The 13,825-nt window shown below is 39.7% G+C and overlaps 1 protein-coding gene across 6 annotated transcripts in view; it reads right to left on the bottom strand.

Moving 5' to 3' along the window:
- COL4A3 (collagen type IV alpha 3 chain) overlaps positions 1-13,825 on the bottom strand; it is a 133,628-nt gene that overhangs the window by 44,509 nt on the left and 75,294 nt on the right. For 5 of the 6 annotated variants that reach the window (XM_079925423.1, XM_079925426.1, XM_079925428.1 and 2 more), the window contains 10 exons: positions 11,632-11,694; positions 11,197-11,256; positions 10,184-10,228; positions 9,857-9,910; positions 8,890-8,931; positions 6,783-6,867; positions 5,315-5,350; positions 3,534-3,698; positions 704-796; positions 110-205 (listed from right to left, as the gene is read on the bottom strand). In XM_079925423.1, the coding sequence (XP_079781549.1) occupies positions 110-205; positions 704-796; positions 3,534-3,698; positions 5,315-5,350; positions 6,783-6,867; positions 8,890-8,931; positions 9,857-9,910; positions 10,184-10,228; positions 11,197-11,256; positions 11,632-11,694 (739 nt within the window). The remainder of the gene's footprint in view (positions 1-109; positions 206-703; positions 797-3,533; positions 3,699-5,314; positions 5,351-6,782; positions 6,868-8,889; positions 8,932-9,856; positions 9,911-10,183; positions 10,229-11,196; positions 11,257-11,631; positions 11,695-13,825) is intronic. The other variant, XM_079925425.1, reaches the window with a different exon arrangement.

The following is a 13,825-nucleotide window of genomic DNA, read 5'->3' as shown; positions in this document are numbered from 1 at the left end:
TTCATATAAACCACATCCTGACATCTAGCAGTCTGAGGCCTTTTTTTCCTGCCCAATGAATCGACCCTTTCGGTACTTGAAAAGATACTTGTGTGCAAATTGTCTGTACCTGGGAATCCTTTTACGCCATCTAACCCCGGCAATCCTGGGGGGCCTGGAGGCCCCGGGACACAAGGACACTGTGTGCACAAAAGGCCTGGCTCCCCTGCAATGAGAACACACTTGCATCACTCACAAACCCATGCCGAGTCCTTAGAAAGGACGTATTTTTGAACCACACGATCATTCGTTACGCCTAAAAATTTTTTCATGTATTGAAAATCATTTAGGACATTGTACATATTAATAAAAACATCATTCATCTATTATACCTGCTTACTTTATCTGACCTTATTTTTTGGGTTCTGAGAGAGGAAATCCCAAGAGCCTAGTATTAAATATTTACTATTTCAGTGTTTCTCTCCTCGAGTGCAGGCTACAACCCACATTCTAGGAAGAGCCAATGATTTATTGCACAGGTGCTAAATAAATGATTCATTTCCAGATAAATAAATACCGTTAGGTAATCCTTTTGGAAAAGAAGCCGTCTCTGACTGTCTGCTATTTTGGGGTCATTGTTGTCTCAGGGAAATATAAAATCAGTGATAATAAAGATGATGAGAATGGCTTATTCTAGTTGAGAAACATCACTGACTGAACCAACCTTTGGGCCCATCGACTCCCGGGATTCCTGGAGACCCTGTATGGCCTGGAGGTCCACCATCTCCAGGGGGACCTCTGCGAAGAACAATACCACCTACGAAGAGAAAACACCAAAGCTAGTTTTTTGTTTTTGTTTTTGTTTTTTTTGTGGTATGGGGGCCTCTCACTGTTGTGGCCTCTCCCGTTGCGGAGCACAGGCTCTAGACGCGCAGGCTCAGTGGCCATGACTCACGGGCCTCGCCGCTCAGCGGTATGTGGGATCTTCCCGGGCCAGGGCATGAACCCGTGTCCCCTGCATCGGCAGGTGGACTCTCAACCACTGCGCCACCAGGGAAGCCCGAGTTTGTCATTCTTAAAGCAGCTTTTCAAGAAAGCTGTTCCCAGTCTTCCACATACATCTGCTATTATAATGGTACGGTCAATAGTTAATTCTCTCAAATTGTTGTGTTCTATGATCTAATTTTTGGTCTTGCCATTTCCAATATAGGTTGAAGGCAATGCTGATGAAACTAAATATGTACAAACAATACCTATAGCTTCCCCCAATTTCAGAGCAACAGGTAACAGTGGAAACATTTAATTTGGATGGAATATGTATGTGTTATATTATGTCTGTTCCATTATGAAAGAATGCTTATTTTGTGATCCAGTTATCTGTGTCTTTAAGTTGAATGGGTAGTTATCTCTGAACAGTAAAATCTACTTCCACTTCTAAAACAAATACATCATAGGGATGAAATATACAGCATGGTAACTATAGTTAATAATACTGTATTGCACATTTGAAAGTTGCTAAGAGAATAGGTCTTAGAAGTTCTCATCACAAGAGAAAAATTGTAACTACGTATGGTGACAGACACTAACTAGACACTGTGATGATCATTTCATAATATATACAAATATTGAATCAATATGTTGTACGCCTGAAACTAATATAATGTTGTACATCAATTATACTTCAATAAAACAAACTGAATTTAAAAAATAGAAAAAAAAGGAAAATCTTACGGCACTTTTATACTTAACGTAGACTCATGTATACTTTTACACATTTGTGGATACTTATACATTTTCATATTCATTTCATATTTAACTCAACAAATATTTGAGTACCTACAATGTTCCAGCCCCCGTGCTGTATGCTGGGCTTCAAAGAGTAAATGAGACACTCCCTGACCTCAAAGAGCTTTGAGTCTTATAGGGGAAACTGACTCAGACAAGCAATGTGGAAAATTCTATGATCAGGGTAAACCTGAGTGTTATAAGAGGTAGGTGGGCTCAGTGAAAACTTTCTGCAGGACTTTGAAGCTCCAACAGGAAGGACAGATAGGTGTTGCTTAGAGAAGAAAGGGTAAGAAACAAGAACAGTCTCTGAAGGGCGAGGGAGCATGGTGCCTTTGGAGCGGGAGCTGATCTACGGCAGGCGCCCTGTGGGCCAGATTCTGATTTGAACATTCCTGAGCTTCGTGAGCTGTGCGTATCAGGCTTGTCATCGATAAAAGGAGGACACAAAACCTACACCTGGAGAAAGACTTGGAGGGCTAGAAGTTGCTCAAACCCCTGATATACAGTAAAGTATTTTTGTTGAGTTTTGCTTTGCTTAGTTTTCCATAGATCCACTCCATAGCTTAACAGCTTGTTCTTAGACATTGTCTTCTGTTAATAGGATAATTTCTTAGATTGTTGTTAGCCTAAAGGAAAGCTTTTATTCATTCATTTATTTATTTAGGCCGTGATGCGCTGCTTCTGGGATCTTAGTTCCCTGACCAGGGATTGAACCCAGGCCACGGCAGTGGAAGTGCCGAATCCTAACTACTAGAACACCAGGGAACTCCCTTTATTTTTAATATTACTCATATAACTAGACACTTAACAGAATTATTTTATTACTACTAAGAGTTTTCCAGATTATTCTTTTTAATTTTCTATGTTTATAATTATATTGTCTATAAATAATGTTTCTTCCTTTCTTAAAAATATCACTGATGCATGGAAGATTCTTAAGGCTAGGAGGAGGGTTGGGTATAAAACACAAGACCTCCCAGGAACCTGCCAGGAAAGGCATGTAAAAATATATAGAGCGATCTGTATGTTCCTGAGGTTCTATATCCCTATCAGCCACATACAGAATGCTAAGTGGCTCTATCAGGGGATGGAGAGAAAAGGATAACTTCATCAGAACTTCCAGGTACCGCTTCAGAGCCTCTGGGCTGCAGCTCTGCGGTTTCTGACCCACTTTTCCTGGCAGCATCTTGCTTTGGTCCATGTTGCACACCTCTAGCCTCCTGTCCTGGGGCTCCCCTGCTGATGACAAGCCCCAGGACGCCCCAGGAGCCATGCCAACACAGCCTGGAAGTGTGTGTCTGTGGGGGGACGTGGATGGGGATGGTAGGGTGTTAGTCCCGTCCTGTGGCGCACAACTTTGACCCATGCGAAATAGGGTCTGGTGGGGAAATTCTTGCCTCTTTGTCTCCCCAGGAAAGATTATCCTGAGACGAAGTCATACAGCTTCTTGGAAGATAGTCTCCAGGGACTGAATGAGCAGTTGCGCTTGGCCTAGGCCAACTTGATAATGGTCATTCCTTCCCTGCTTCTCTCCCCTTGTTCCTGTTTCCTGCTCCACCCTCTGTGGGAACTCAGGCTAACACTGGGCTGCGCTTGCAAAGTAGCCCTGCCACCGTAGCTGCTTCCACAGATAGTTAATAAAATGAAACTCCAGTGGAAACATAACTCCTACGGTCCACACTGATGGCCAAGCTGCGTGTAAGGTTCATCGCCCCCGATGGGCACTTCTCTGTCACCGGGCAACGTACGCAAAAGGGCATCTTTACCTGGTGGTCCTGGAGGTCCTGGCAACCCTGTAGGGCCTGGTGAACCAGGACAGCCAGGGGACCCGGGAAGCCCCACTGCGCTCTTTCCTGGGGGTCCTCGCTCGCCTTTGCTTCCTTTTGCTCCTGGTACTCCAGGGGCTCCTTGGAGGCCAGGCCTTGATGACCCTTGGAGAAAATAATCATTTATTGTTTTTTAGATGTTTCCCTGATTAATATACATTTGTTTTTCAATTGCAAAAAGTGATATATTCTTATAAAAGTTGTACAATTGAAAAGTATATAGAGCATATAAAAGTGAATTATCTGATGTCCCTTATCTGTGGCCTTGTTAAACTATCACAATACAGCAGAGCTCAGACCATTCCATTTCAAGAAGATAATTTATGTGACTTATTACAAGGGGCTGAAACAGAGGTTGGGATGCACTGTAGTCTCTTGATTCAAAAGGACTTCAGGAGAAATTCTTCAGTATATGTTATTTTATAAATTCTTTTTATTAGAGACCAAAAGATGCCTATCTTTCAGGGTCTCCAATGAGAAAGAGAGAAAATTGTAATTGGACCTTATTCTTGCCAATCGTCTTAGTTATATTAAAGGGTACCCTGGGGGAGGCACGCATCTCCTGGGGGAGAAGTCATGCCAGGTGATACAAAACCCCCTTCTTCTGTCCCTTCTAAAATGACCCGGATGTGAGAAGGGCAGTCTCAAATCTCTGCCTCATAGTTAAGAATCTCTGCTGAGAAACCAGTGGGGGTAATATCCGATTATTTCTGATTATTGAGCTTGAAGATTTTGGCCTAAAGGCTAATAATCCTTCGGATTGACATCTGTTTTAGAGCTTTTAATTTTCACTTGCTGGCTTTTTAAACCATTCTATTCATTACTTGGAAGGAAGTCTTTCTTAATATTTGGTCAGACCTTTAAAATCCCCTTTTGCATCATTTCGACTTCAAGAAATACCTGCTGTTAAGAGTTTGGTATATATTTTTCCACGCATATGCAAGAACACATAATATTTATCCACTGATCTTTTTCTTTTGCAATAGGATTATAATATACATGTAGTTCTTCAGTCTGTTTAATTTTAATTCATTTTCAAAATTATGAAATAGTTTAAATATACAGCATAGTACAGAGAAAAATATAGTCAATGGCAGGGCTTACCAAATCTTTGCTATTTTGTTCTTAGTTTTGTCTCCTTTACAAAATGACACATTACGGTACGACAGTTATAACTGAGGCTACGGTCGTTGATCTTTAACCATCCTTGATCCTATTCTTCCTCTCTCAAGAGGCAACCACTCAAATGACTCACAGATATTTTCTCCACTTCACAGAATTGTCTATGTACCACAAACAATATATTTTTAAAATTAAAACTTTACACAACAGCTGTAATCTATGTGTCTTTAGGCAACTTGTGATACACTACGAAAACTATCATTTTAAGCAACCTAGTTGCCATAAAATTATTGTTTTTCTAGCTCTGTGCCTCTTCTGAGTTTCAAGCCTTCTGCTCCTTACACTGAAGTTACTGTCTTACACTTAGTTAAAACTACTGAGAAGTAAAAAAGAGCATTTCTCTATTACTTTGTGTCAGTTTCCCAGTTTCCACTTCCTTTTCCCCTGCAGGTCACAAAGTTAACGATTAAGACGTTGGAAACACTTGTATATCAATGAATGAAACATTTGTCTTATGTAAATACTGTCGACTCACTAGAGAGCAGTGTGTTTTCCATTTAATAGCGTTTCTATTGGTATCCTTAGAAACATGTACCTACCAGGACTTCCAGGGGCTCCAGGGGGACCACTGGGACCTGTGAATACATAATAGCAATTAATTGTTTACAAAGATGTAAATATCCCCTCCCCCCCCCGTTACTGAAATCTTGGATGACGATATAATAATAATATAATAATACATTTTTCATACTTTTTCTCCACTCTCACAGAGGTAAATATGAGAAAACTTCACTCATTTAAACAAACTGTAAAGAAGAAACTAAGTTCATCTTAGATGTCTAGCACTCAAAAAGGGGGAGGGAAGAGAGACAGGGGTAGGGGATAAGGGACATGAGCTACTCTGTATAAAATAAATAAGCAGCAAGGATATATGGTACAGCAGAGAGAAATACAGCCATTTTTTGTAATAACTTTACATGGAGTATAATCTACAAAAATATTGAATCACTATGTTGTACACCTGAAACCAATATAATATTGTAAATCAACTATACTTCAATTTTTTAAAAAAAGTAAATCATGCTACTTTATCATCTTCAAATAATTCAACAAGACACTTCCTAAGAGTCTGCTCTGTGTTTGGCATTTTGCTGGGATGATTCAGATGCCAGAATATTAAATAGCTGGAATTGTCAAGAATATGAGTTTGGTCTGGATCCGTCTCAGATCGCTTATAGCTGTAACACTGCGTAGGGCTCTAATTCTTTGATGTATATGAGTGATTTATAGTAAGCATATCAGATTTTTAAAAATCTATGTCTAATACTTATCTGTCCATTTGTTTAAGTACACTGAGACTTTTACCCCTCTTAAGTAAAATTCTTTGAAATATTATTTATATCAATAATTTTCCTAGATCAGTGGTTCTTAATCCTGTTGCACGTTAGAATTAATCTGGGGAGCTTTAACGATCTGCCAGTATCCAGGGCCCTCCTCCAGGCAATTAAATCAGAACCACAGGGATGGGACCTGGACATGGTTCTTATTTAGCAGTTCCTGGGGATTTTAATGTGTAGGAAGAGATAAGAGCTATTAGCCAGATCTTTGCAATCTATCAAAAGGGATAGAACGTAAGTAAATGTGACTTTAATTCATGATGCTGGAAGTCAGAAAACCAGGACTTCAGTTCTTTCTTGTCACTATTTGTGTGGATTTGCTCAAATCATAGCTTTTCAGGGACTCCATTTTCTCTTTTGTATCCCACTGAGATTGCTGGTTTCGGACACTCCCACCTCCTTCTCTCCAGCCATGTTTGTGTCTTCCTACCAGACTTGAACGTTATGCTTTCCTACATAAAGATAATTCAGTTACCTTCTACTGTATACCACCTATGGAATTTTCTTATGAAAATTAGGAAACACCAAAAAATATCACCACCTATGAACATTAGGAGACCTCCCTTCTCCTCTTGCCAATTCTGAGTCTGTAAACACACGCTATACATTTTGCCTTGAAAGAAAGACATGGAATGATCAGCAAATGCTTTAGGAAGAAATTTATTCTCACCCTGTGGGCCAGGAGCTCCCTTGGGCCCTGGTGGGCCTGGAATTCCTTCATCTCCCTTTTCCTGGTACGCATCATAATATTCTGTCTTAAAGGAAAAAGAAATTAATAAAGAAAAAAGACAGTTATTTATGGACAGCTCGCCAAATGCAATTACTTCAATTCCTTCTTTTTTGGCTACAATGATAGTTTCCTTATTTTCCTGAATTCATAGGTTTATGTGTTAGAAGGATATGGCAGTTAAGTATATGGGATGGATACATTTAAAAATAAAAGTTAATCTGGTATCATGATATCATATATTTCATGGGCTTTCAATTAGAAATACATTTTATGATGTGGCCCAAATCACATATACACATTTCAATATACATATACATATCTATATATGTGTGAATATGTATGCAGAAATTAAAGTTTCACAAAATAGTGACTTCTTACAACATATGATCAACTCTGATATTTTTTATTCTATTCTATTTCACTTTTTAAAAATGCTTGTCCTGAGGACTAAATTTATTTCAAAGTATATTGGGACCTACACATCAAAAATACTTTATTGATTGTTTCTTTACATTTCAGGACACTGTTGACCTTCAGACAAAGGTTTCCTCAGTCCAAGGACTCAGGACTATTACGTATTTCTTTTTTTTTTTTTTTTTTTTTTGCGGTATGCGGGCCTCTCATTGTTGTGGCCTCTCCCGCTGTGGAGCACAGGCTCCAGACACGCAGGCTCAGCGGCCACGGCCCACGGGCCCAGCCGCTCCATGGCATGTGGGATCCTCCTGGACCGGGGCACAAACCTGCGTCCCCCGCATCGGCAGGCGGACTCCCAACCACTGCGCCACCAGGGAAGCCCGACTATTACGTATTTCTGAAGTGATCAGTGGACCTACTGCTGGTCTCCTTAACCATCTACTTCCAAAGCAGAACTTCCTCTGAAGTTAGCAGAAGCTGCAGAGTTATGTGGTATTGAGCATGAGAAAAGAAGATAGAAAGAAGATGGAAGTATAAAAGTTTTTTAAAAACTTAGTTTTTTCATACGCTGCCTGGGGCCAATTAGTTCACTGACTTGTTTAAAGAACAGGTAACTAGAGCTTTGTGGTTAAGCAGTATAAAATCACAAAAAAGAATTACTACTAATCATAGTACTAATAATGTACTAATCTCCTCCATCATAAAATCCATAAAGACATGTGAGTACCTTCCACGTAAGTACTTTCACAGAATAGCCTCTTTTATTTTCCCAGCAACCCCTTAAAAGTATCTTGGGATTACTTGCCATCTGAAGCATTTGCTTGTAGTGTAAAGAGGCTGATTTCTGGGACCCTCCTCCGGTTACTGAGTTGACTTACTTAGCCTGAAGGGCCTGAGAACTGCGTTTGTAACAACACGCACACACACTCCCCCAGTGACTCCTTTGCCACCATGGAGGAGTTTTCTGTCACACCTGCACAGTCACACGGAACGTGAGAACCACTGTCTTTTGAGGCAGGAAAGGAAGAGGCCAGACCTCAGAGCCTGGGTCTTCTGCACTCATCTCCTTAAGCTGCAGAGTCACTGTACAAAATGTAGCCACCCTGCAGTCAGGAGCTGACAGACATCAAATCCACGTTCACGCCGGGGAGGGGAGGACACAGCCTGCCACTAAGGAGCATGGGCTGGGGTCGTTGGTTTTTGCTGGTCCTGTGTTAAACCCAGGGCTGAGCTGCTGCTGCCTCACAGTGCAGGGCTGTCTTAATGGGGCCCAGCTGGAGACGGCCACCCTGCTGCCCATGCTGTCCTCCTCTGCTGCCTTCCTGCCCTACTTAAGGGCAAGGGATTACTTACCTTGGGCCAGGCCTGATTAGACAAAGGTTTTCTTCTCTACAGCCCAGGATGGGCATGGCCAGTGCATTCCAGGGACCAAGTAGGACCAAAGAAAAATACTTGTCCATTATCAAATGGACAAATAATGACAACAGCTATTTTTTTTGCCCCGGTTTGATAAAAAGGTAAATACTGTAATCTCTATCATAGCAGTCAATGAGAGACAATGATTCAAAATTTCCTTGATATTTTGAAAGACTTGATCAAACATGACCTTAAAATGGTCTTTAATTACACTTACTGGACCATGAAATCCTGGAGGGCCCATGTCTCCTTTCCACCCCTATGTTGAAAGACAGTTAGAAATTATGAGCACATTAATCAAAAGTATTTACATGTTAGGTATCCTTAGAAACCAAAATGCACAGTTAAACAAATCTATGCTAAAATTGATGTTATTTCTATGAAATGTACAAACCAAGTTAACATGAAAGGGATACTACTTGTGATTATCTTCCTGGAGGGCCATATCTGAGTCAAGAATCTTATCTACAAGGTCTGGAAGAAGTGGCTCTTGTTGTCTAGGTTTCTTCCACATCACTCCCTTCGAAGGATGTTTGCATCATTGCGTGCTCTCCTGTTCCCACCCAGACTAGAGGCACAGAGAAACCAGGCTGTGGGTTGTAGGCAATTCCCGGTGTCCCAGCTATAATCAAACTCCTTTCTTACCTACTCAGGAAGGCATTCCAGAATTCTACTGGAAGTGATATTAACACAGGATAAAAATCTTGAATCTGCATATATACCTACATATGAAAACTATTTGAAAATATCTGTAACGTGTTGTCAGAAACAATGATGTGGAATACGGTCCACAGTTAACTGATGATGACCTTTCAGTACATCATGACCCAGGTTGAGACTCACGGGGACCAGCCTACCCTTGACCTCTGATGACCTGAAACTTCCTCCAATTGCAGGTCCTTTCCAGCTTCTTCCTCAGGGAGCTGAAATCTCAGCTGAGATTTGAGCTGAAATCTCACTCGTCCTAAGTCAGCTTCTACTACACAGGACAGGTGTAACATCTTTCCCCTTCAAGTGTTCAAATATAGTTGCCACATCTCTTGCTTCTTCTTAACAAATATGCTAAGATGTTTTAGTGAGCTCTAATTGCAATTCCTTGCACCGAGTTTCAGGACGTGTGGGGAAAGGGTGACCAAACCCAACCAATTAAAAAAGCTGAAGATAGATGTTAGGAAGGGAATTACCTTGATGCCATCTTCGCCCCTTAACCCAGGGAAACCCTTGCTGCCTTTGGCTCCCTACGGAGAACAGTAAAGTGCGTAGGTCAGAAGACACATTGATAATCAATCTCTTCTGTAGGAAGCAAAATGCTTTAAACTCCTTTCGGGAAAAAAAAATGTGCTCAGATGACCTCTCTCCACAGTGAGGGTGTAACACTATGATTCTCAAACATAATTTTTAAAAGCTATATGCTTTTTGTTTGCTTAAAATTACTTAGTGACTCTCAAAAACCCTTTTGTCTAATAGGACTGACACTTTCACTATATTAATGGGCCACGTCACGTCTTTACCTCAGTGCCAGGGAAACCGGGGGCACCATCTTTTCCAGGCTTTCCCTAAAACAAAAGCAAAACAAAAACACGTAACTTCATAAATATGGGTAATTTTAATAAACATGAAAAATTAAATGATATGATCATCTCTTGACCTTAGGCAAGAAAGCCTGACTGAGGTTTCCCCCACTTATTAAAAGGAAAAACTATTAACCACAGAACAGGTGATGACCTTCTCTTGCCAGGGAAGGCAGAAGCCAGTCAGAATGAGAAATTAGGGAGGGTCACTGGAAAAAGGAGAGGATATTAAGAGCTAAGCTTAAACTAGAGTTAACACTACCCATCAAAGCTTAGAAGGAAAATCAAGGAAGCACTGAGCAGAGAATCGAACAGGAAAATCCAGAAAGAGGGAGGCGTTCACAGTCTATTCATTTGCGGTGTTGGCAATTCCCTGAACTCCAGATGTGCCTATATTTAAATATATGTATAAAAGGTATTTTGCAGCATTCAAACAGACAGGGCTTTTGGGATTAACTATTATGATAAAATAATAAATGATATGATAAAATTAAAAATCATATTAGTTGAATATTTTTTCTTAGAAAAAAATATTTTCCCAGCGTATAATTTTTAGAGTTTTTAAACAATATATGTGTTTAAATATTTGCAAAATAGAGCTGGGTGGGAGAGTGAGCCTCTGTTACTTCTACATTCTCCTCGTTTTTTACCCATCACCCCCTATTTGGATGAAGATCGTTTGTCAAAGAAGAGGATGAGGCAGATACACAGAGAGGAGCAGAAGTGAAATGGACAGAGTCCTGCCCATTTCATTTCAGGTTCAGAAGTCCTTGAAGCTTGTTTTAACCTTGAACTTCTCAGATACTTGAACAAATAAATTCTAACTCCCAAATTTTTAAAAAAAGTTTAGAAAATCTAAGCTAGTTTGAGTTAAGCACCTTACATTCATGCCCTCAAGAGTCCTGAGTACTTACTAATTTAGGTTGCCCATGACACTGAATTTCCAAACTCACCTGCGGGCCTGGTTCTCCAGGAGCACCTTTTTCTGATCCGTAAGATTCTCCAGGTGGCCCCTGTATTAATGAGAGTTAGGTCAAGTTTTGTAAATTATTGATTTTTGACTTACATTGATTTTTATTAACTTTTCCCTTCTGTTAAAAATTTTTGAAATGGTGGGTTATCTAAGAAGGACATCTTATTTATGAATATTAATTTAAACACAGATGCTGAAGATAAATCATAAGATGGGTGCCATTGGGTACATGTAAAACGGTGCAGGGATTTCAGCCAGAAGTGGCCATAAAATAATCCTAGTATTTACGATCTCTGCGGTAAAACACTACCGTGCTTTAGCTAATATTAAGATTTAAAGGTAGATCATACATCAGAATATGCTCTAAGCTTCTACTTTTTGTTTCAAGGGAACAACATGATTCTTAGTGACCTACTGAGGGTCCAGGGCGTCCAGACTGGCCCATGGCTCCCTGGTCTCCCTTCTCCCCCTTGAGGTCCTGTCACAAAAACAAGTTAAGGTCATTACAAACAGATCAAACAAGATATTATTGACTACACTTGCAAAAGTCCCCTATCTGTTCAATGGATTGGATTTTAAAGCTACTTATATGCCTCCTGTTAACACACCACATTATCAATTTTCACATTTTGAATTTTATACCTGGGAACCCCCTGAAACAATATACAAACTTTTTGTGTGCTATATTTTATTTATTTTTTAAACTGATGTATAGCTGATTTACAATAGTATATTAGTTTCAGGTGTACAATGTAGTGATTCAAGATTTTTATAGTCCTTTTATAGTTACTATAAAATATCAGCTCTATTCCCTGTGCTGTACAATATATCCTTTTTATAACCTTTTCTTTTTTTTAAAAAAAATGAAAGTATCCTTTAGATCAAACTGTATTAAACTAATTTAATTCTTGAATCAGTTTTCTATAAGCACAATTAGATCATTTCTTTTTTTTTATTTTTTTTTTATTTTTTATTTTTTTTTTTGGCGGTACGCGGGCCTCTCACCGTTGTGGCCTCTCCCGTTGCGGAGCACAGGCTCCAGACGCGCAGGCTCAGTGGCCATGGCTCACGGGCCCAGCTGCTCCGCGGCATGTGGGATCTTCCCGGACCGGGGCATGAACCCGCGTCCCCTGCATTGGCAGGCCGACTCTCAACCACTGTGCCACCAGGGAAGCCCAGATCATTTCTAATGTAGTTTACTTTCATTTTTAATATACTGAAATTATTTTCACTGAGATCAACTATTTTCTGAGTAAATGTTAGGAGGATTGAATTCATTAATTAGGTTTGTTTTGCCCTTATCACATTTTATTCATATATTGTGAAAATATAATTTTCAAAAACAATTTTTTCCCAATGTGAGTATCCTCCTGAGGGCATCATTTTTAGAAATAACTCAATTTTGTCCCCTGGGTCAAATCTTCCAGATCTTGCTTTTGTCAAAATAAGATTTTTTCCCATCAATTTTCAGCCAACAGAGCTTTAGACTTTATTAAATATACTTTTGTTGATTAATTCTGAAAAGTTCAGTTATTCTCCTCAGCCAATTTTTTTCCAGTCTTCAATGAGAGTTATTATTTTGGCCATATAAAACTTCACCATGTTCTGTTTTAACTCTTCTAGTTTTGTTTTGATAATTTCTATCATTAAAAATTAATTATATTGGAAAGAGATGATTAAGGGATTTCTTCTGGGGTGATGAAAATGTTCTAAAATTGCACGTGGTTATAGCTGCACAACTCTATGGATATACTAATAGCCACTGACTTGTACACTATATAAGTGAATTTTATGGCATGTGAATTATATCTCAATAATGCGGTTAAAAGTTAATTATAATTAAAACCCATGAATTTTATTCTTTAAAAGGGTGAAAATTATGGTATGTGAATTATATTGCAATAAGCTATTATTAAAAACAATTAATCATTAAGTTTAAAGGAGAAGGATGATTTATGTTTATTTCTTAGTTAATCCACAAGAAAATTGTTAGCTTCCTCCTCACTCCCCATTCCCCTTCCCAGACATTCCAGGATCAACCTGGTGTCTAGGATTGGTGTATGATGTTGTGATGCACTTCTTCTGAGCATCTGATTCAATTCCATCCTCTGGTCCTTCTAGCTACCCCAGTGTGGGAGCAAAAAGCACATGATAATGTCAAAATAACGAGTCACAGTGCCCTTGGAGGGGAGTGGGGGGTCACACTGCCTTGGGGTTATGACGGCAGGGTAAAAATGTCCCATTTGATTATGATACTGCTCTACCCTTATCTTTAGGTCATTGCTATCCAATTGCATCAGAGCCACACACCATTTTGCTACTGTTTATTCAAAAATACTCACCATATACCCACCCTATGTTAGCAACAAGGAGAGGGATGGGGATAATGGGTTAGCAAAATTAGATCTAGGCTCTTCCTTCAAGAATGTTGGGAGTGGCTTGCCTTGCATCTTCCCCATTTCATGTTTTCTAGTTCTCGAGTAAAAGATGGAGAAGGAATAAAAGTCCAGTTGGCTGAGCTGGGCTTAGGTGACAGAGCTTATAAAAGAGGTAAGGGATCAAAGGACCTCATCCTAGAAAGGGGAAGGCGCAACCTTAATAATAAAATT

The sequence above is a fragment of the Stenella coeruleoalba genome (genome assembly GCF_951394435.1).
Source record: "Stenella coeruleoalba genome assembly, chromosome: 6".
Taxonomy (NCBI): domain Eukaryota; kingdom Metazoa; phylum Chordata; class Mammalia; order Artiodactyla; family Delphinidae; genus Stenella; species Stenella coeruleoalba.
This window is presented reverse-complemented; position numbering and strand designations above follow the sequence as displayed.